This window comes from Chenopodium album, chromosome 26 (genome assembly GCF_948465745.1).
Source record: "Chenopodium album chromosome 26, dcCheAlbu1.1, whole genome shotgun sequence".
NCBI lineage: Eukaryota > Viridiplantae > Streptophyta > Magnoliopsida > Caryophyllales > Amaranthaceae > Chenopodium > Chenopodium album.
In genome coordinates this window covers 32169481-32192851 of record NC_137859.1, presented here as the reverse complement: position 1 = coordinate 32192851, position 23371 = coordinate 32169481, and the positions used below count along the sequence as shown (strand labels likewise).

Here is a 23371-nt window from a genome sequence, read left to right as displayed (position 1 = left end):
TGTATTTGAGACACGGAAATTTGGTGGGTCTTGGGTGGGGATTAGGCGGGGATGGATATCCAAGTGGGGGGTGGGGCGGGGATGGTTTTGGAGTTCTACCCGCCAGGGCGGGGATGGGGATGAATATTAGACCCGCCGCGGGGATGGGGATGGGGATGGGGATGGGGATGAAAATGTTAGGTGGGGATGGGGATGGGAAGGCCAACATCCGCCCCGCCCTGCCCCATTGACATCCCTAGTTACGGGGTATTATTTCCCCTACATGTATAACATGTCATAAACGTATTCTTTAAGTTGTATCTCCTTAATTATTGTCCCATTACAAAAATATGGGTCAAACTTTTAAAACTTTGACCATGAATTCTTGTTAATCTATAAGTGATTAATAATATATTCATGTGAGATCTTGTTATAATCGTCTCATTATATAGTTTATTACTCGTAGTGTAAAATATTTATAATTTTACGCTTATAGAAATGGAGATATATACGTTTAAGACGCGTCTTGAAAACCGTGAAAAGTCAAATGGGGCAAAAAAATAAGGGACAAAGGGAGTAGGGCTGTTCAAAGGTCCAAGACCGGACCGGACCGAAAATTAGAATTTTAAGAACCGAAGACCGGCCCGATTTAGCTAGGAACGAACCCGGACCGGACCGAAAGAATCGGTCCAAAACACGGACCGGACCGCTTTGGACCGATTTAAGAATTTTTTTTAAAAAGAATACTAAATTTTTAATAAAGTTATGAAAAACACGAAAAAAGTAAAGGAAAATATCATATTTTAACGTCATTTTTACGTCTTTTTTTGTATGTTTAGTACAAAAAATCTTATAAAGTTGAAGTTTTCTAAGCTTATTAAGAATAATTTTAACCATTATTTAAGGTTTCACGCATATTTTTAATAAAAAATCGGTTCGATCCAAGACCGGTTGTTATAGGGTTTTGGACCGGACCGGACCGATGAATTTCAAGACCCGAAGACCGGACCGATTAATTCGATCCGGTCCGGGTCCGGTCCATTTTTTTGGTCCGGACCAATTTATGAACACCCCTAAAAGGGAGTAGGTTTTTTTAGAACTCGAAAATCTCTCTTGATTTTGGTTCATACAATTACTTAATTTAATTATTGTAATAATGTAATATGACAAAGGCTAATGAACGCCTCGGGTAAGCTAGCTAAAAGTAGAAAGATTAAATTAAAATTAACATCAATTACATAGATTGACGCGCGATTTTGTCATGCTTTCCCAAATTAATACCACTTTAGATAATTTTTATTTTAATTGCTTATCCAAAGTCACAGGGACATCCGTTAGCAAGATCTATGTAATATTAAAGTTTACCTACAAGTGCTCCAACTTTTTTTTTTTTTTTTAAATTTTTTTTTAACTCCAACTACTTAATTACTTTATTAACATCAACGTTAACAGTCCAAGAATTATTATAGATTGATCATAGGACACAAGCGTGCATGCGTACTATAAATTTCGGACACTTCCCTAGAAGCTGTTATAGTAGCAACGATTTTAATTATTTACTCATTGGATAATCAACCGACTCATCTTGCAATAGTTAGGTTCGCATGAAATAAATTAGTTAGTTATAACATTGGATAATCAACCGATTCATGTCATCTTACCTAAAATAATTAAATAAATAAAACCTTTCATCTACCTAGCTAGCTAATAGGATTGACGCTTATATATTATATCCAAGAAAAAACCTTATGAACACCACTATATAAACCTTTCATCTTCATTCACAAAATTCTTTAGACTTTCATCGATTACTATGGCGGGCATTATTTGTTTGTCATTAGACGTGGATGCAAAATGCAATGACCTTGATATTGATGATTCAACAGAAGAAAACAAAGTTGGGTTACTTGCATTGAAAAATCTTGGTGTTCAAAAGAAGTTGCTTGTTCTTGATTTGAATGGATTGCTCATTCATCGTGCTCATCGCGGTAACAAGTCTGAGATCCCTCAAAACCGAAAACCTGATGGCGTTTATAGCCAACGCTTAGGTGTGCTTTTTTATTCGATCACATAAACTTACTGCTTATTCTTGTAACATGTAAAAAATAGTGACTTGTCTTTAAAGTTTTAAACATTTTTTTTGTATCTTTTCTTATACAGTTTATAAGAGGCCTTTTCTTGAAGAGTTTATGAAATTCTGCCTCGAGAGATTTGAAGTAGGAATATGGTCTTCTGCTAAAGAGTAAGTTCTTGTCAATCCATACATTGCGATCAGATTATATACCATTTACAAAATATGTGTAGAGTTATAAAGAATGTAACGTATATATGGTGATCAATATATATGTAGGGGTAACGTTGATGGTATCTTTGATTGTGCTTTCAAGGGATTGATGAGGAGCAGCTTCTTGTTTATTTGGGTTAGTCTATCTTGCGATTATTTCTATCCTTGTCATAGTCGTATGTCTTTTGCTTAACTATCTATTGCACCTAACTATTGTCAAAGAATAACTAGACCATCGAGTACTTGGCATCATTTTAGAACAACTTTACTTAGTTTAGCTTGAATTTTAATCCTGACATATGGGATATTGCAGGACCAACGTAGTTGTACTGACTCCGGGTTCAAATCAAAGGAGAAGATATACAAGCCTCTTTTTTTCTAAGAGCTCAAGAAACTTTGGCAGACCTCAACTGCTCCTTCAAAAGCAGGGGTTCTGTTTTCTGAATCAAACACTTTGCTGATAGATGATGAGCCTTACAAAGGCCTTCTTAATCCGGTAAATTACTGTTTATTTTTAAACTAGCAGTAAATTTGATAAATCAATCTTATGATCATGCTAAAATGAAAGCGAAAATCTTGTCCTTGCAGCCAAACACTGGCATATATCCCAAGAAGTATGATGCAGGAAATTTGACTGATGATTTTCTAGGTAAGAAACTAAATCAAGTTTACCAAATACAAAGATTTTGGATGATTTATGAGTTTAATTAATTAATTATTTTGTTTTCGTTCTAACAAGATCCAAAGAGGGAATTGTGTTCTTATTTAGAAGGCTTAGCACATGCTGAGAATGTTCCATCATATGTCAAAGGGTATCGTTTCGGACAGCCTGCTATAGGGCCAAAACATCCTGATTGGAACTATTATTCTAATGTTCTACATCATGCAGGGGCTTTTCTGGTGTAACAGGTTAATTTTGATGTCAAGGCGAAAAATATTAATCAAAAAGACCCCTTTAGGATAGATTTGGTGAATGTAATTGATGAAAATTCTGATGTGTTCTGTGAATCTAGGTTACAAAATTGCTCGTTGTAATCAAGTACCATTAATGGATATTACTATTAACTTAAACTAGATGAAGCCCGTGCATCAAGCCCGTGCGATGCACGGTTTGTTTGAATTTTTTAAAATATTTTTTTTATTATGTGCTAAAGTTTGTTACATATTTAATTAGTTAAACTTAAAAATCTCATTTGCCAATTTATGTGATAAATTTTATTTATGTGCTAAAGTTTGTTACATATTTAATTAGTTTAAATTTAAAAATCTCATTTGCCAATTTATGTGATAAAATTCCTAAAATCAAAAGATAATATTTTATATTTAATTAGTTTAAATTTAAAAATCTCAGTTACCAATTTTGCTTACATGGCATTTGAATTATGTAATTCTAAAAGAAAATAATAATCTTTTACTTGATTGACTACAACTAAAATTTATAATCTTACATGGCGCTAAGAAAATTAAATCTTACGTGGCTCTCTAATAACTCGGGAAAAAACTCCCCTAAATTATGGTATTATGCCAAAACTACAGGTGTTATTTTATGATGTACAATAATTATAATCTTTCAATTTGTGGAATCAGGTATAAGGCAAACAAATTGAAGTGGTCAAAGATTGGCATGGTTATTGCAGATCATTGCGGATCAATTAGTAACAGGTTAAATCATAAGTGGATCAGTTAATAATGGGCCAAAGTAAATTGGGCTAAAAAAATATTGGGCTAAAAAAATATTGGGCTATAGGCCGTTATAACTGTATTTAATTAAGGTCTAACTTTACACTAACCATATGTTGATGTGATGTACAACAACCAAGTTTGGTGGAGTAACTGGAATTGGTGTGGATTTTACCTTATGACCTCTGGGTCACAAATTCGAGTTTCACCAACTATAGTTGCTTGAGAGTAGGAGGAAATCCTTACATTCTTCCTCTACTCTCAAGTGACTTGTAAGAAGTTTGACTATCTTGTCTATTTATGTATTAGCTTTAAATATAATTTTTTTTATTAATATAATAAAAAACATATTTAATTATAGATAGTTATTATTATAAAGTTTAATAATATAATTTTTGAAACAAATTTTATTTATAATTTAATTATATAAAATTAAAGTCAAACTAGTGCATTGGCATGTGTGAAATATTTAACTTAACACTAACTATATATAGTTGTTTCTCTCTAAAATCCGTTTCGCCTTTTGTCAAATTTATTGGTTTTTGGGTAGATAGATTAATCTTTAGCTAAAACAACAATTGTTAGTGCGAAACGGTTATTTTGACTAACTTTTTTTGGCTTGTTTGGTTAATGGCTTTTTCATACAGGCATTTTATATATTTGGTAATTGGCTTTTTTCTTTGGCTATAAAGCCAGGTGTTTTTTTTTTTTTTTTTTTTTTTTTTTTTTTTTTTTTTTTTAATAATAACAAAAGCTAGCTTTGCTTCCAAAAGACAAAAGCTAGTAAGACTAGTTTTGTTAAATTGGCTTTTGGCTTTTCATCTTTAAAAATACATTTATGACCTTAATTTTCACTAACAATAATAATTCATTAATAATATTTAGTACTACAATAAGTAATTAGTAGTTAGTAACTAATAATTAATTGTTAAAATAAATACTCCCTCTATCCCTTTTTTTTAGGCAAACCTACTGGATACCATTAAAGGAGGCCAATTTCCGCCAAAGCTAAAAGGCTTTGAGGGAAAGGACCTAAGCAAATATATTCATTATAACCTCTAGAGTCCCACCGAGTGACATGGTGAGCTAGAGTATTACCCGCACGCTTAATATGAGAAACAGAAAAACCAACAAAACAATGAGAAAGGGAAATAATATCATCTAGGAGCAAACATAAAGGATTAAATCCTTCTGCCTTCTTCTTGATCCCTTAAATAATGTTCGAAGCGTCGCTCTCCAATTGCACGTTAGAGTACCCAAGTCTAAGAGCCACTTGAAGACCAAATCTACACGCTGCAGCCTCGGCCATTTCTGACAGCCACCCAGCCCTCTTGACGTGGGGAAAACTAAGTCATTGAACTAATCCTCCCTACGGTCAAACAAATTTATAATCACTCAACTAACCTAAATACAAGTATAGAGGTAAGTCAAGGGTCGAACCACTAGGAACGGTTATGCTCAAGTATTTCTAATCAACGCCTAAGCTAGGTTGAAATCTAAGGTGAAAGGTAACACTATTCTACTTCCTAAACCAAGAACCAAACAAACAAATGAAACACTAGGGAGTGGGGATCAACATACATTCATGATAACCAAGCTAATTAGGGAGTCAAGCAATTCAAGCAATGCAAAGACAAATAGTAGGAGCAATTAGGAGCATTCAACTAATCATCCTCATACTCTCTAACATAGATTTCTCTAGTGCTAAACAATAGGAAGAAACATAATCAAATACTCAACCAATTATGATCAAATCGATATCAAGTGGTCATGTCAATCAATTCAATCATGCAATCAATGCTAGCAATCATGGTTAGCTACTGCAATCAACTAAGCAACATGCAAACCTCTAGGAATCAATTTAATCAAATCACAAGAACTACTCAAATTCCCAAATCAATCTCAATCCATCAATCTCACATGTCTACCCAAACCCTAGCAAGTAAACTACTCAAGAAACATGATCAAATGAACAATCAAACAAATAGAATCATCAAAATCAATCAAAACCGATCAACAAAATCAACCAAACAATATGAAATTAAACAAAGAAAATAAAGAGGAGAGAGAGTGAGAAATGCTCATTGATTGATTAAGAAAATCTTCAATACAATTGTCACCATTGAATCTTCAATCTCTCAAACCACCATTGAAATCCCTCACTTTCTTTCTCTAAAACTACTCCTAAACTAGCCTAATCTAGAGAGAGAAGCTCTCAACCTAAGCTAAAATATAAGAGAGAAAATATAAGCTAAAACTTGGTTCTTTTACAAAGTGAAGGCCTAAGCTATTTATAATAAAAAGAAAGAAAGCAAAAAGATAACAAAATCGGGTGGCTTGGGCAAGCTAAGTTGCCTGACCGAAAATACCCACAAATTGCACAGGCAGCTTGGCCAAGCAAGGCTTGCTTGCCCAAGCTCGCACTGCTAAGCAAGGAGCATGAGAGCTTATGTGCGTGCGAAGGGAGAGGCAAGGCTGCCCTGCTAAGCTGCTGGGCAAGGCAGCGGGCTGCTAGGCAAGGCAGTAACCTACTGGTCAAGGCAGCAGGGGATGCCGCTGCTGGTTAGGCTAGCTGCTGGCAGCAAGCTGCTGTTGGTGCAGCGAGGCAGGGCAGCAAGCTGCTCTGTCAGGCCTAGGTGCTTGGCTAGCTGCTAGCAACTTGGTGCGCTGCTGTTGGCTGGGCTAGCTGCTGGCAGCAAGCTGCTGCTGTGCTGCACTGCTGCTGCAGGCTGGGTGAGGCAAGGCAGCAAGGCCGCTGGCAGCTTGGCTATGCGCGGGGCTGCTCGGGTATGAATTTGATGTGAAGCTTGGGCGGGACGATGTGCTTGGCCCAACATAGAAATTTCTCCTTCAAAATCCTTGAGTTAATTTCTTCAAATGCTTGGGCAAGCAACTTGCCCAAGCCACTAAGCTTTCACTACCAACTTGATTTGCTTGTACTCTAGCTTCCCGTACTTAGTTTAGTTGACTTCCAAAACTCGTGTTGGGCTTCCTCCTTGACATTTGAGCCTCGGGAAATCCCGAAACACCTACAAAACAAGCCAAACAAACCAGAAAGCGAGAGAATATCAAAGCAATGCGTAAAATGATAAGAAAGCCATTAAAAAGCACGTATTTCTCTAAAATAATACAAAAGCATGCAGATCAAGCTTTATTGCCTAAAAACACGAAATAAAAGGCTAAAACAAGCATAAAAATACGAAGAAAATCTACTCTAAGAGTGCCATAATTGGCACGCATCACCTCTCTTGACGGACAGCAACCGCAAGCAACCTTCCCCCATCATCTCGCAGCACCATCCCCAACCCAGTTACACTACCAATATAGGCATCACAATTTATTTTAACCACCCCAAGATTCGGATAATGCCACGAGTTTACAGCAGGAAAGCTCTGAAGATTTTGACCCATAAACACACGAGCTGCATACTCACCATACTCCCTGACTGATTTGGACAAGTTTGAGGCTACACTAACCGCACATACGCTCTCATTCTCGAATATGGCTTTGTTTCGACACCACCATGCTGCCCATATCAATGTAACCGTAGATATCACCACCTCACTTGAAGCATTTGATGCTAACCACACCAAACGATTGCTGAAACACTCTGAAGGCGCATGCGCTTCAACGGGGTTTTGGGTACTTGTTGCCCATATCTCCTTTGCAGCTTTGCACAAAAGTAGCATGGATGATTGACTCATCTCCATTCCCACAAATGGTACAAGTTTTGTCCTCAATCATATGTCGATAGTGTAGTCTTTCTCGAATCGCACGGAACCCCTTACAAGCTCTCCAAAGGAAATGTATCAGCTTGGGGAGCCTTTTATAATCCAAATGATCTTCCACACCTCATCAGTCGGTTGTGCAATCATGGAGCCTTGCTTACCCAGCCAGTAAGCCGAACGAACACTAAACTCCCTATTTTTTGTATGCCACCAGAACATACAATCTCTTGCAGAGCGAAAAGGAAATGGGATAAAAAAGATAAAGGCTTGATCTGCTGCACAAAAAATCTCTTGAATCACATCCACCCTCCACGATCTACTCACATGATCAATCAAATCTGACACCTTCAAATCCATATTACTGTGGGGCAATGGAGTAGGCACATAAACAGAAGAGTTACCTGGAAACCACGCACAATCCCACACTGAAATATCACATCCATTTCCCACCCTTCACTTCAACCCATCAAGAAAGCGATTTGGCACCCCACATACTCCTCCAAGTATAACTCGGGTCGTACCCACAATTAGCCTCTAACACATCACAGTTCTTGAAATATTTAGCTTTTGATATAGATCGAATGTAAAAGAGTACCGTGGTTATGATGAAGTCTCCAACATTGCTTCGCCAATAATTCTCGATTAAAGACACGAAGATCACAAAATCCATGCCTCCTTGATTTTTTCGGTTTGCATAAATCCTCCCATTTTTGCCAATGTAACTTCTTATCCTTATCCGTAGACCCCCCAGCAGAATCGGGCTAGTAATCTATGGATGTCATCAATAACTCCATCCGTAGTTTTAAAAATACTCATCATGTAAGTCGGAATCGCTTGAGCCACAACTTTTATCAAGACCTCCTTACCCGGTTGAGACAACATTTTTTCCTTCTAACCCTGCAATTTATTCCATATTCTCTCCTTAATACCCGCAAAAATAGCCTTCTTGGATCTTCCAATAATTGTTGGCAATCCCAAATACTTCGCATGTCTAGCAACCTCACGAACTCTAAGGGTGTTAATAATTTCCTCCCTCCGACTAGTGCACACTTTTTTACTAAAAGCAACTTCAGTTTTATCAAGATTAACTTTTTGGCCCGAAGCTCTTTCATATTGGCTAATTATATTAGCTTCACAGAGCATTCTTGAATATTTTCCCTAGCAAAAAGTATAATGTCATCAGCAAAAAACAAATGTGACACCCAAGGCGCACCCTTACAAATCCTAGCACCATGGATTTGATTCTCCCTAGCCGCCTTCCCTAGCAGAGTAGAGAACGCATCAGCACACAACAAAAAGAGATATGGAGAAATAGGATCACCCTATCGTAGCCCCCTTGTAGGATTTACTGAACCTGAAATTTGCCCGTTAATATTGAAAGCGAAATTTATACTTTACAAGACACTTATAATTGTGTCAATCCAAGCACACGAAAAACCCATCCTATCCATCACCTTTTCTAAAAAAACCCATTCCACCCGATCATAGGCCTTGCTCATATCCAGTTTCATGGCAATGCTACCCTTCTTACCTTCCCCTCCGCGCTTCATAGAATTAAAATTTTTGAAAGCAACCAGCGCATTATCAGAAATGAGTCGCCCAAGGATGAACGCACTCTGATTAGGAGAGATCACCTTGTGCAAAAACCCCTTCAATTTATTAGCCATTATTTTTGAAACAATCTTGTAAATCACATTGCAACAACTAATAGGCCTACATTGTGAAATCTGCGTCGGGTCCGAACATTTCGGAATAAGGACAATGCAAGTTTTATTCACATCCCGTAAATTCACACTCCCCCTCCACCAGCTCTTCTCAAAAGCAATAATATCCGGACCAACAATATGCCAAAATTTTTGAAAAAATAAAGCATGCATACCGTCGGGCTCCGAGGCCTTATTTGGGTGCATCTGAAATAAAGCAGTTTTGATCTCTTCTCTCGTCGGCTCATAGTCAAGTATAGCATTCATCTCCCCTGTGATCACATTGTCTATCCCCTCAAGAGCGTCCTAAAACCCATTCGGAGAGCTAGTGGCAAAGAGATTCTCAAAGTATGCAGAAATTAACCGTTCCAGATCAGCTCGTTGCTCTAACCATTCACCATTGTCACCCCACAACCATGCAATACGATTTTGATCTTTCCTCTGACTGGCCTTATGATGAAAATATTTTGTATTCTTGTCCCCATCTTTGAGTTCATTAGCCCAGGCTCTGGCATGCCAATATGATTCTTCCAGTTTTGCAAGGATTCAAGCTCTACCAAAAGTTCATTACACCTCTCAAGTTTCCCACCATCCATTGCTCCCTTCTTTAATTCTCGAATTTATTTCTTCACAACGCCAAAGGTTAGTGCAGCCCAGGATGCAAGAGCCTCACTACATAATGCAAATCTAGTCATAATACTAAAACCCTCCCCATCATTCCACCCTTTCTCCACCACAGACCCACAATTTTCATTTGAGAGCCAAAGAGATTCGAATTTGGCTGCATTCCCACTACAATAATCCACACCTTTCTTCAGTGTAGATAAAATAATGGGAGCATGATCCGAATCGGACTTAAAAATTGGCAGGTTCGTTGTGAACTTCAAAATTCGGGAACAAAAGACACCACTCCTCATCAGCTAAAAATGTAATACCCGAATAATTTATAATTTTATACTATATATTTTTTAAAAAAATAGTTATTTTTATTTATTAAGATTCTTTTCTAATCTCATATTTTTTATTTTAGAGTTTTGAAAGGTTTGAAACCCTATTTTAATTTAAATAGGACTCTACAATTTTAAGCGTATATAAACTACTCTTTACCCGCAAAAGATATTTTATTAAAAAAAGAGAGAGCAGCCGTTTTTCCTCTTAGATTGTGCGCAACTTTCATGCATAAATCAATAAACCCAATTTGACTCTTCTTTAATGTTTTGTTTTATTCTATAATCTCCACCATCATATTAATTGATTTATATGTTAATTGCATCATGAGAGAAGTTGTACATAATTGTTTGTGGGATTAAAACCGTGAATTGCAAAGTTGTCCACCTAGTTCGTCCCCTTTGTATTATATCATGTGCGATTCGTCGAAAGGTAATCACACGAAACTTTGGAGATGTTTGTATTATATTTCATATTATTATGTGTGATATGATTTATTATTTGTACTCTGTATTATTATTATGTGTAAATTTTATAATTGTAGTTCATGTGATCAAATTTGTATATGTATTTGATTGATTATTGGTATTATATGATTTGATTGTACATGAGTATCGTATTACTTTTATTGTTTATGATTAATTATTTCTAGGGTTTCTAATGTTGTTTCTATAGGGAGTATTGTTTTATCGAGGTTTAAGGATTATTAATGCAGAGTATTATCTTTGGGTTGAGATTTGATTATTTTTGGATGCTAGTATTATTACCCTAAGAGTTGAGATATTTATGAATCGAATTGTCATGTAATTTGGGTACTCGTGCCATTATTGAGATACTATTTATTATCAAGTTTATGATTATTTGATCGATGTATGAGATCAAAAAGGTTGAGATTATTATTTTGTTCTTGGTTTGAGGCTCAGCGTTATAAACCTAGTCCCTGGTATGTTGGTAATGAGATAATGATCATGAGTTAAGAATGAGGTACAATCTTTATTTATTTTTCTATGGTCCCCTACAGTGGGAATTGGCCCGTATGTGGTTTGGTTCAAGTTGTTTTCTAATTATTGGGAGTATTCAAGTTTTTATACTTGTTGGTTTTATTCGAATTACCCATATCCAAGGCTAGGTATAGAACAAAGAGCATGGCACACTATTGGTTATGAGTAGAGTAAAGGATTATTATTATTCGAGGTTGAGTTGATAAAGGTTATTTTCAGAGTACAATGTGCTATGTATTTTTGAACTACATTATTTAATTGAGCTAGTAATGTTAATTATCTTATTATTCTTTGTATTCTGATATGCGGTGATTACTCAGCTTTTTGCTGACGTGTGTGTTGTTTTGTTGTGCTACTTGTGTTTGCGGCCATGTCTTTTTCTTATGGTGGCCCTGCGACGATCTATTTTGGAATTTGTCCTTAATGGTGAGCAGACAAGATTGTTTTAGCAGGTTGATCAGGTGATCGTAGCTAAAGGAGCTCAAGTGTTTCGATTAGTTTGTTATAACAAGTTTGTAAAGGTGTATAAATAGCTCACCTAGATGTATTGGGTTGTAATTATTGGGATTTTGTAAGCCTTAGCACTTGACAAGCTGTCGAGTGTGGCAGTAATACCTCCAATTTAGGTGTATGCTTCCGCAATTTTATTTTAAAGGTTGTTTATTTTTCCTTTAATTCATGTTTATTTTAGCTAGTAAATTGGGGGTGTTACAAAAAATCTATCCAACCTTTCTTGAACAAAAGTCGCCATAGTGTTACCTCTTTCCCAAGTGAAGATACTCCCCTTAAAACTAAGGTCTCGAAGAGAACAACTATCGATCGCATCACGAAAAGCATCCATGAGCCTCTCACTCCTTAGGGATCCACCCTCTTCCTCCGATAAACTAACAATTTCATTAAAGTTACCAAACATGACACATGGTATAGTGCACCCCGCCTTAAGATCAGACATAAGTGACCAAGTTAAATGTTTATTAGCTTGTTCCGGCCAACCATAAATTCCTATAGCTCTCCATTTTGCAACATTATGTTCATCGAGAATATCAATAGCAAAATGGTGTATAGAGTAAGAGATAACATTCACATTTAAATCCTTCCACCACATCCCCAAGCCACCCGAATTACCCATACTACTAATACATACACCATTCACATATCCGCATTTACTTTTAATTTTATTAAGTCTTTTGTCATCAATCATAGACTCCATAACAAAGACAATATTTAGCCTATCTTTCAACATAAATCTTGGAGCTCTATTTGTCCACGAGTTGCCAAGCCGTGGCAGTTCCAGCTTAAAGTTTTCATTGTTTTTTGAGGGCTTGGACATCCCCAAGTCCCTCTACTTTATTTACGGAAAATTGTGAAATACAATTAAACTCACCAACCTTCACTTTCTTATCTACACAAAAGCTACCATCCTGCTCCATATTGTCATCATTTTCTGCCCTCCCCTTACGCAACTGTATCCCCCCCCCCCCCATTGTTTTCTGAAGTATCCATGTCAGTAGCATCGTTGGTCGTGATCTTCCTTCTGGTAATTTTCTTGCCTTGCACACCTGGCACCACATTGTTAGCATTCCCCTTCAAATCTTCCCTTGAGTTCTGCCAAGTACCTTTATCAACAATCACCCCACCATCATCATGATGAGGTGCTACTAAGGGAGCAGATTGACTATCAACATGAACAACCACAAGTCTCAATACCATCGCAGAGCTCCCCTCAACAGCCATGGCCTTCAACTTGATTGCTCTTTCCTTCGGAGGGGACATTGCGTGAGCATTAGGAGATGAGAAAAGAAGTTTTCTAGCAGCTCCTGGTGGTCCAAGTCTGATTGCTTTGGGATCATTGTAATTGGTCGTTTGTAATCTCCCCCTTACAGCCATATTATCCAACCATTTCTTCTCTTTCTCCCTCTCTATCACAGCAGCACGTGATCTTTGTAAAGGAGAAGCAGCCAAAAAGGGTCCATATTGGAACAGAATAGGTGAGTCCCCTTCTTTCCTACCTTCTTTCATGTCACAATCTTTATCATTGTGGCCAATCCTCCCACAATAATAGCAAAAGTCACCCAGTCTCTCGTACTTAAATTCGACCCACTTTGATGTATGATCATCAACAGCCACCTTTAAGCCCTGACGAAGCAGTTTTGTAATATCAATCAAGATTTTGAGCTTTAAGAATTCCTCCCACCCAAAAGGGTCAAAATCATCCACCTCCAGACATTCACCAACATAATCTCCCACCTCCCGCGCGAATTGCATACTCCGCTTCCCAAACGGTACATAAATAGACATCTGCTTGCTAGAAAGGACACGAGTTGAATTCAACTTCCGACGGTTGCTCATTCGCCTTAGGTTCTTTCAATAGCAGGAGTTGATTGTCAAACGCCCACGGTCTCCCTTCCATCACTTTGTTTTTGTCATCAATGTTAAAGAATTGAAAGACAAATAGGTTAGTATCAATCATACACACAACCACATTACCATTAATACGCCACAGATTCTTCAAGACCCTTTTCATTGCTTCAAAATTCAAGGGCTTTCTTGTCAGCAGTTTTCCTACCAGAGATAGGGAAATCTTCGAATTTGCCCATCGGCCACCGCATCATCACTCGACCAACCAAACACAAATTTTCATCTTCCGTCAGTTTTAATCTTTCCCAATCCTTCACCAATTGATCAGCCATAGTAAATTGGGATTGCGTTAACGGACTCACAGGTTAAAAAACAGAGGAAAATCGATCACAATTGCTTTAGAAAGCTAGGATGATGAACCCTAGCAGGGACTCTCGAAATCGCACTCACCACACCCTACATGTCCTCTTTTCTTTTGGTATTTACATTTGATTTTATAATGAAAATTAGATTGGATCCTAAACTGACTTTGTGAGAATGAAGTCGCGCCCATTCTTGCATCGCGCTAAACTTTTATTTTAAATGGTCATTTGGGACCAAAATAATTGGTGGATTGGACAACCTCGTCTATTACTTACTCCAAATTAATTGAATTAAATATAAAGATCGAGTCAAGAGTTTGGAATTGATTAGTATGTAAGTTGAGTTTAAGTATGGAGTCTTGATTAACGAATGCGTGTTGTATGTTTATTTAGTTTAATTATTTGAGCATGCTAGGTTTGGTACGTTGTAGCTTGTACGTACTCAGCTTTGCTGATTGCGTGCTTTTGACCCTGTGATGATCCAATTGTTACACTTGTATTATTGGGGATCAGTATTGCACAGGTTAGCTTGATGATGTGAAGTTCAGGGAATTGACAAATGCATTGTTAAGGGATTGGTGTGATTGAGAGTACTCGATTCTTATGTTGAACTTATATATGCTTTGCAATTTCATTTATGTTTTGGATTTTGATTAGTAATTTGGTTTAAAATAAGGGCCTTTATGGTTCCAATTTGTAAGCTTTAACTTATTCGTTTTTCTAAACTATGTTATATTAAATACTAAAGTTTGATTTTCCGCTGCGATACTTTGATAAAGCCTTAACGTTTTAGCACGTGGCGGTAACATGCCAATGGTTCTCCTCTATTTTATTTAAATTAAGTTGTTTGAAAAAGGGAGAACTATTGGGGTGTTACAAATTGGTATTTGGGAGCTTAGGTTCGATTTAATTACCACTAAAGTTAATTTAAAGTTTTTAGGCGCCTAACGTTTTAAATCTAATGAGTTTTATTTAACTACTTTCTTTAAAGTTAACTTATGTTTTCAAAAATTATTTTATTCTAATATAATTTCGGCATTTAAAAAAAAAAGTGTATTTATTTGTTTTATATATTTTCGAATTATTTATTTATTTTGAAATAAAATGAATTTGATTATTTATTTTAATACTAACATGTGTGCTTATTTTATTTACCGGTGAGATTTGGGTAGAATTAGGAAGGCGTATAGAAAATATTATTTAATTTATGTATGCATTGTAATTAATTAATTTATGCTTTTATTCATGTGTGAAGTGATCATGCAAGTTATTTAATTTGTGTATGTTTTATGTAATGCTGCAAACTTGAGTGACCACTTAGTATCATGTTTAAGGATTAAAGCATGTAATATGGAATGGAATGAGATGCTTTGTGCAATATGATAAATGAGTTGTTTATGTGAAGCATGTAATTATGTGCCTATTGGTATGTGGTTATTTAATTATTTAATGCTTGGATTTTGGTAAGAATTGAATCAAAGGAATTATTTTATTTAATTTTCGTGTGCGTAGGAATGATTAAAATTTACTAATCATTTCCTTTAAAAGTGACTTATTAGGGGCAATTGTGTGGCCGTGTCCACCTTTCTACCTTAATATATATATTTGATGATCATGAATGCGATTTATTGAGCAAGTAGAGTTCTTTCGTGTTGATGTCGACCTAAGAGTGTGTTACATTTCTAGGCAGAGAAGGAGGATGGCTAACAACGATGCTTTAGCTGATGCTATTAGGCTTCTAGCTGAGAACTTGAACCAAAACCACAATAATAATCCTAATCCTGCGGGTGAGATGTTTAAGAAGCTAGCTCGAGTCAAGCCACCATACTTTGAGGGAGGTGGAGACCCAACTTTTCTGGAGAATTGGGTTAGGGAGTTTGATAAGATCTTTGCTGCTTTGAATTGCCTTGAGAATATGAGAGTGGATCAAGCTGCCATGTATTTGAAGGAAGAGGCAGATATTTGGTGGAGGGATAATGGAAATGTGCTTCGTGCTGAGGCAAATTTTGGTTGGGAGACTTTCAAAACCAAACTTAGGGAGAAGTTATATCCACCATTCTTAAGGAAACAAAAGGCTCAAGAGTTCTTCAATCTTCAAATGAACAATATGTCGATTACTGAGTACTATAACAAGTTTATGAACTTGTCGAGGTTTGCTCCTGAGGTAGTGCCTACTGAGGAGTTGAAGGCTCAAAGGTTTGAGCAAGGTTTAACTAAGCAGTTACAAAAGGACTTGGCTGGAAAGACTTTTAAGACTCTTGATAAGGTGTATGGGAGAGCAGCGAACCTGTACAGTTTGAATGTCATGAGTGCACCTGAGAGTGGAAGTGTTGGAGAAAAGCGTAAGGATTTTGGGAATTCGAGTGACCAAGGTAACTTTAAGAAGCCAAGGAACGAGAATTTCCAGAATAGGAATTTTCAAAATAATGGAGGATCATCTAGAACTAATGGCCAAGCTGATAGGCATTACAACTGCAAGAGATGTGGCAAGGATCATCCTGGAAAGGATTGTGATGGGAACTTGGTTGTGTGTAGATTCTGTCACAAGAAAGGTCATAGGGAGTTTGAGTGTTTCTCCAAATTAAAGCAACAAGGGAATGGGAACAAGTTGACTTCAACAAGCAGTCAAGGAGGGAATTCGAATGGTCATAATGGGAATGGAAAGAATGGAAATTTTAGAAACAACAACAACGGGAATCAAGGAAAGAATGTCACTCTAGGTCGTTTGTTTGTGATCAGCAAAACGAAAGCTGAAAGGTCTTCTGACGTTATCACTGGTAACTTTTCTATTCATTCTATTTCTGTTAAAGCTTTGTTTGATTCTAGAGCCACCTATTCTTTTATTTCTAGTTCTGTTGTAGTGAAACAATTAGGACTAGTTGAACCAAATTCAATTAACTTTCCTATTAGTTTGCCTATTGGTGAGGCTGTGAGGTGTACCAAGACACATAAGGGTTTACCTTTAAGGATTGGAGAGACTTATTTTCCATCTGATCTTATAGAATTTGAATTGGGTGACCTTGTTGTTATCTTAGGAATAGATTGGTTGGCTACTTATAAAGCTAAGATTGATTGTGAAGAAGTACAAAAGGTTTATTTAAGGATAACCTTTGGGAGAGACTGTGCCTTACAGACATTTTGGAAACCAAATGGTATTGGGATTATTTCTGCGATGAAGTTTTCAAAACTTGTAGGTAAGGGGCCGGGTGTCCTTTGTTCTTTTGTTGTGTGCAACACTTGAGAATGAGTAATATGGTGGAAGTGGAAGATGTGCCAATTGTGATTGAGTTTTTGGATGTATTTTGTGAAGAAGAAAGATGGGAGCATGAGATTGTGCATTGATTATAGGGAGTTGAAGAATGTTACTATAAAGAATAAGTACCCACTACCCAGGATCGATGTTTTGTTTGACCAATTGAAGGGAGCTAGTGTGTTTTCCAAGATTGATTTGCGTTTGGAGTATCATCAATTAAGAGTGGCTAATAAGGATATACCTAAGACTGCTTTTAGGACTAGATATGGGCACTATAAGTTTACAATTATGCCTTTTGGGTTGACCAATGCACCTAAAATTTTTATGGACTTGATAGATCGAGTATTCCATGAGTATTTAGATAAGCTTGTGGTTATTTTTATTGATGATATTTGGTATACTCGAAAAGTGAGGAAGAACATGAGCCCCTTGGGAGGCCAAGGACTATACGAGAAAGAGATATCCTGAGTTATTTAATAAGGCAGGAGAGTTACGAGGGTGTAACTCTTGTTCTCTAAGAGGGGGGGGGGGTAGAATGCGTATAATTTCGCGCTTTTTGCCCTATTTTATGTTATTTTTGTGGAGTTTTTATGTTTTTCAGAACTATTTTAGTATTAACGTATCTAGTGAATTACATAAATTGGGATGGTGATAAGGTATTAGTGTCGATATTATGACACAATTGGAGTTCCAGCAACATAATATTGATAATTTTGAAAGGATTTTATGCAAATGTTTTGCACTTTAAGGGATTTTGTGCTAAGTTTCGGGACGAAACACTTTAAGGGATTTTTTGCTAAGTTTCGGGACAAAACTTCTTTTAAGAGGGGTAGATTGTAATCCCCCATATTTTTAAATAATTTATTAATGAAATTTTATTTTATTTATTTGCATTTTTCCGGGATTTAATTTCAAAGGTTTCAAATTATTTTTGGGTTGATAAACGATTTTAGCACAAACTATTTTATGAACCTATATTCTACAATTTATGTCAATACAAATTAAGCCTAGTCCAAAAAAAAAAAAAATTAAGCCTAGTCCATTTCATTTATTTGATCGGCCCATAATTTTCATGAGGCCCAATATTCCTACTTACCCTACACCACTAGTTTTTTTATTGGCTTTTCATCTTTAAAAATACATTCATGACCTTAATTTTCACTAACAATAATAATTCATTATTAATATTTAGTACTACAATAAGTAATTAGTAGTTAAGAACTAATAATTAATTATTAATATAAATACTCCCTCTATCCCTAAATTACAAGCCTGTATTCTTTTTAAGTATCCCTAAATATTGTACCTAATTCTAAAAATCACATAATCATCATCACTTACTTTTTTTTATCTTTCCCATACAAAACATACATACACCAAAAATATAATTACTTACTTTTTTTTCTTTCCCATAAAATATTCTCTACTTTTTATCTTTCACATTTAATATTCCTCAACTATATCCTTCTTTCTTAATTCTCGGGTTTTTTTTAGAACAAACTTATAATTAAGGGACGGGTGGAGTAACTAAATAATTAGAATTAGAAAATATTTAATAATAAATAATTAATAATTACTAATTAAGATTAGTAAATAATAATTAATGATCAATAATTAATGATAAATAATTACAATTAATTAGTAATAATTAATAATAAATAATTTATAATTTTTTTAATAGATCAATAACTTATAATTAATAACTAACGAATACTGTAATAATCTATAATTGATAATTTATAAGTACTCCCTTCGTCCCTTAATGCAAAACCTCTTTTTGTTTTTACGCGGGAATTAAAAAAGTTGTAAATTCTTTAAAACTAATGATTAAAAGTAGATATGTGCATGTGGGGTTAGAGAGAGATAGAGAGAAAGAAAGAGTAATTTAAGAATAATTGAAAAGGAAATATATGTTAAAAGTACAAAAAAGTAATGACAACTCATCAAAAAGAGGGTAATAATATAAAATAATATAACCTTTAAATAGAAAGAGACATTGTATTTTGGTTTACCTAAAAAGGAAATGAAGCTTTGTATTTAGGGACGGAGGGAGTAATAATTAATGCCTAATAATTAATAATAATTAATTTATAATTAATTGTTAGAAATTAATACTTTATATCTATAATATAATTGTAGAGTGGATCAATGAGGAGCCTCCAAAACCCCAACCAAGCCTCCTCATTCACTCCCGCCTAATTATCCTAATCCCCCCAATTTCCCATTAATCAATTTAATTTAAATTTGGGAAATTCAATTGTTTCAAAGTTTGTATTTTCTCTAAAATACGTATTCATTTTGGGAAATTCAATTGTTTCAAAGTTTGTTATTTGTTTAAACCTTTTGATTATTAGAATTAGTTTGTTTGTGGCCGAGATTGTATGAAAGATTGACACTTACTTGAATTGGGGTTGCAGCAATAAGCAAGCGATCAACAAAGCCACCAACTATTTTACCATCAGCGCCAGCGAGTGAGACGGTTATACCACCAGTCGTGGTTGTGACCCCATTAACTTCAGTTGTTTGGTATGATCCATTTAAGGTCAATAAATGATAGCGACCCTGTACCAAAGTTGATTATTGAGATAAGTAAATTACCATTTCAATAAATTTTATAAGTGCATATCCTATGGATCTAAAGCACCAATATACAACATAAAAGAGGGGAAAAAAAGTCATTTAGTCCAATTTTAAGGATATTCGTTATGCCAAGCCTTGTACATGCTCAAGCCCGCAAAATAGTAGCGAGCTTTTTCGGGCCGGATTCAAGTTTTTAACTAAAAAAAAGTGTTTTTAGGCCATTTACAAGTTGTGCCAATGTTCATGACTTCAAGTACAATACTATAGAATAATGCTGAGTTAATCAAACCATAGACCCGTAAATATGATCAATAATACCGTATTTGTAGAATACATGCCAAAATTCTCTACGCAACAATAGAAAATACCATTGAAGTAAACCAAGTAACAAATATAAAGCCTTTTTTTTAAATCCTTGTTATGATATTTTTTCTTTCAAACGGAAGCAAGATATATTAATTCGGGGACATAATAATAAGAGCCATTAAAACATTCGGACAAATCTCAAGCATGTTAAAACACCTAACGGCAAGCACAGAAAACTACGCGTACAACAAATTGATAATATGATGAATTAACTATTTATAATATAACACACACAAAGGCCAGAAAGGACCATAAACATGAGCACTAAGAATCTTCGTAGAACACATATTTCAAAGGCAAAACATGACCATTTTATAACTCTTTGATCATTTTAATATCTCAAGATTGCAAATTAGAATCATCACAACCTGGGTCGATAACTCGTAAAATTACACCACCTACTCCTTTCCTCCAATCCGGTCCCCTTCTTTTCAATCAAATATATAACACATCAATTTTTATGTATACTGTTGTCAATTTAATACACGGAGTGTCAATGCAATAAAAATTGATTTTCAAAACCCAATTTAATAACTACCAAAATAATTACGGCTATTTCACCAAATGCCATTGAGTACTTACAAAATTCACCAAATGTCATCAAGGTTTTCAAAATTCACCAAATGCCACTGACAAACCATATAATGACACCTCGCGCCACTAATAGCATATGAACGTTAGTTTTCCGTTAATGCAATTCTTATTTCACCAAATGTCATTACTTAGGAAAATTATTTCACCAAATGTCATTACTTTTTAAAATCAATACACAATAATTATTTATTTTAATGAATAAAAATAATACTTTTTTTCGATTTTCATGACAAATATTGTTCGGGTAAGGTTTTGGGGATCATTTTGATCCTTTATGGATACAAATTAAACTCAAGATTGGCAAAAAAATAACGTAAATACCCGTTTTGCATTTTTTTCCTGAAAAAAATTACGATCTCAACATACAAAACGGGGCATATATGTTATTTTTTTTTGTCTATTCCAAGCTTAAATTGATCCCATAAAGGATCAAAATGACCCCCTAAACCTTACCCAATCAATTTTCATGGTGAAAAATAATGACACGCTAATCGAAATATTTTTCAAAAAACAAAACGGAGCATCAAAATGACCCCCAAAACTATATCCGAGCAATTTTTGCCATGAATATCAAGAAAAAGTATTATTTTTATTATTGAAATAAATAATTAAAATGAACCAATCTTGTCATGATACGTGTCATGATTTAATTGTAATGACAAACGGAGTTAACGACCGTTAGTCATTAATGGCATTTGGTGAATTTTTTAAAAGCTCAATGACATGCATTTGGTGAATTTTAAAAACCTTGATGGCATTTGACAAATTTTTTAAGTACTCAGTGACATTTGGTGAAATTGTCGAAATAATTAATTTCATGCATAACTCTAATAGACACTTGATAATTACCTCATAACTAATGACGTCACCAGCAATTCCCGGTCGCCGAATAGTAACACTTGAGATTTCACCAATAGCAGAGCAAACAAAAATTGATCGGCCCCCTGCCAAGCCAATCAAAAAGATTTTTTCTGCTATATCCTGCCCAAAAAAAAAACCTTACAACAAATAAGTCCAAATGTCTTAAAAAAAAAAAAAAAACAAACAAGTCCAATTATACATTTACATCTTCCGGCTACAATTAGGTTAAATGTAAGTATGTAACTGTAACAATTTTATTATTATTATTATTATTATTATTATTATTATTATTATTATTATTATTATTATAAAAATATCAAAAAAAAAAACCTACAAAGTCAATCAATTTACAAGAAATTAGTGGGAAGCCGAGATACAATCTGGGCCCCCACCCCTCTAGCTATGGCGAACCCGATCCTGCTGAAGATGTGAGCAGCTGCACGAGCACCAATATCCTGAGTTTTAGCGAACGCCTGAACCCGCTTCAGCAACGCAATAGCATCCTTCTCTAATTCCCCCAACGAAGAAAAGGAGAAAGGAAGAAAACCGTAGCCAATAGCCCTACAACGCGCCCCAAACTTGTCCCGCTTCCGCTGAGCCGCCGTAGACACAACACGATCAGGAACAAAGTCAGACAACCCCAATAGTGTTAAAGGTGAAGATCCCGTCAAGTCAACACATACATCAAGGCCTCTATCCCAAGAATAAAGCAACACATCTGCTGGTCGAAGAGCCCCGTCATTCCCTCCAATTAACCCAACATTAACCTCCTTTCGAGCAGAAATCCCAGACCGAAAACAAATATCAACAAGAGTGTCACGAACAACGTTGTGCCGATGCTTAATACCCACCATCCCAGCACAAGACACTGCATGATCCCCATAAATATCCCCATCAAAAACCCTTGAGAAAGCAGAACACGGTGTTGAAATGGAGAACAAAGGAACACCCAACCTGTAGCAAAGAACACTGCGGTAAGTCTTACCATTCATAGTTTGACCCAGACCTGATATCGGAACCGCCCGCAACCAGGCCGAAGAGTGATCCCCCTGTTGGGACTTCCATAAGGCAACCTGACGCGCAGATAAGGAGAAAGTGGAATCCGCTGATAGTTAAACAAGAAACTTATAAAATACCTCTCCAGCTTATTATTATTATTATTATCTTATATATATAGTTTTTTAATGACATAAAGTAGGTGTAAGAATGTACTTAAACAAGAAACTTATAAAATACCTCTCCAGCTTTTAACGTTATGACTTGAACGCCGAAGTCCATCCATGCTGTGTTTGCAATTCCACCTCCTTTTACCACACAATTATATAAAGTCAATTTTCTTAAATCATTCATTTAAAATTTAATCATGCAATTAAAAAAAAAATTAAGTAAAAAAATAAAACGAAATTTCATTTTATAGATAACAATGATTGACCATCGAGATCAAGAAAATTTAAATTGTACGTATGATGATTATAGTAAGACTGCAATTACAAAGGATTTCTAGTATCGGATTAATTTATTAGAATTTATTTAATTAATTTAAAATGTAAATATATTTAATCGCAATTCTAAAATTAAGACCATTGTTTGACTTTTTTGATTTAGCACAATAAAATTACGGATTTATTTTGTCCTAAAAAATAATAAAGAATTTTTTTAAGGATAAAAGAAGTA

General features: G+C 35.4%; 2 protein-coding genes and 1 pseudogene across 2 annotated transcripts; 2 read left to right on the top strand and 1 right to left on the bottom strand.

The window, feature by feature from the left end:
* The first annotated feature begins 1792 nt into the window (after positions 1 to 1792).
* On the top strand, positions 1793 to 3169 carry LOC145617034 (uncharacterized). Its single transcript, XM_081671737.1, has 6 exons — positions 1793 to 2027; positions 2140 to 2221; positions 2330 to 2399; positions 2667 to 2759; positions 2852 to 2912; positions 3003 to 3169. The coding sequence occupies exons 1-6, from the start codon at positions 1793 to 1795 to the stop codon at positions 3167 to 3169; spliced, it is 708 nt and encodes a 235-aa protein (XP_081527863.1).
* A 12492-nt stretch (positions 3170 to 15661) lies between these two features.
* LOC145617033 (uncharacterized) lies at positions 15662 to 17284 on the top strand. Its single transcript, XM_081671736.1, has one exon. It carries the CDS (start codon positions 15662 to 15664, stop codon positions 17282 to 17284), a length of 1623 nt encoding a protein of 540 aa, XP_081527862.1.
* A 2346-nt stretch (positions 17285 to 19630) lies between these two features.
* Positions 19631 to 23047, bottom strand: LOC145617032 (AT-hook motif nuclear-localized protein 7 pseudogene; annotated as a pseudogene).
* Between the last annotated feature and the right edge of the window lie 324 nt (positions 23048 to 23371).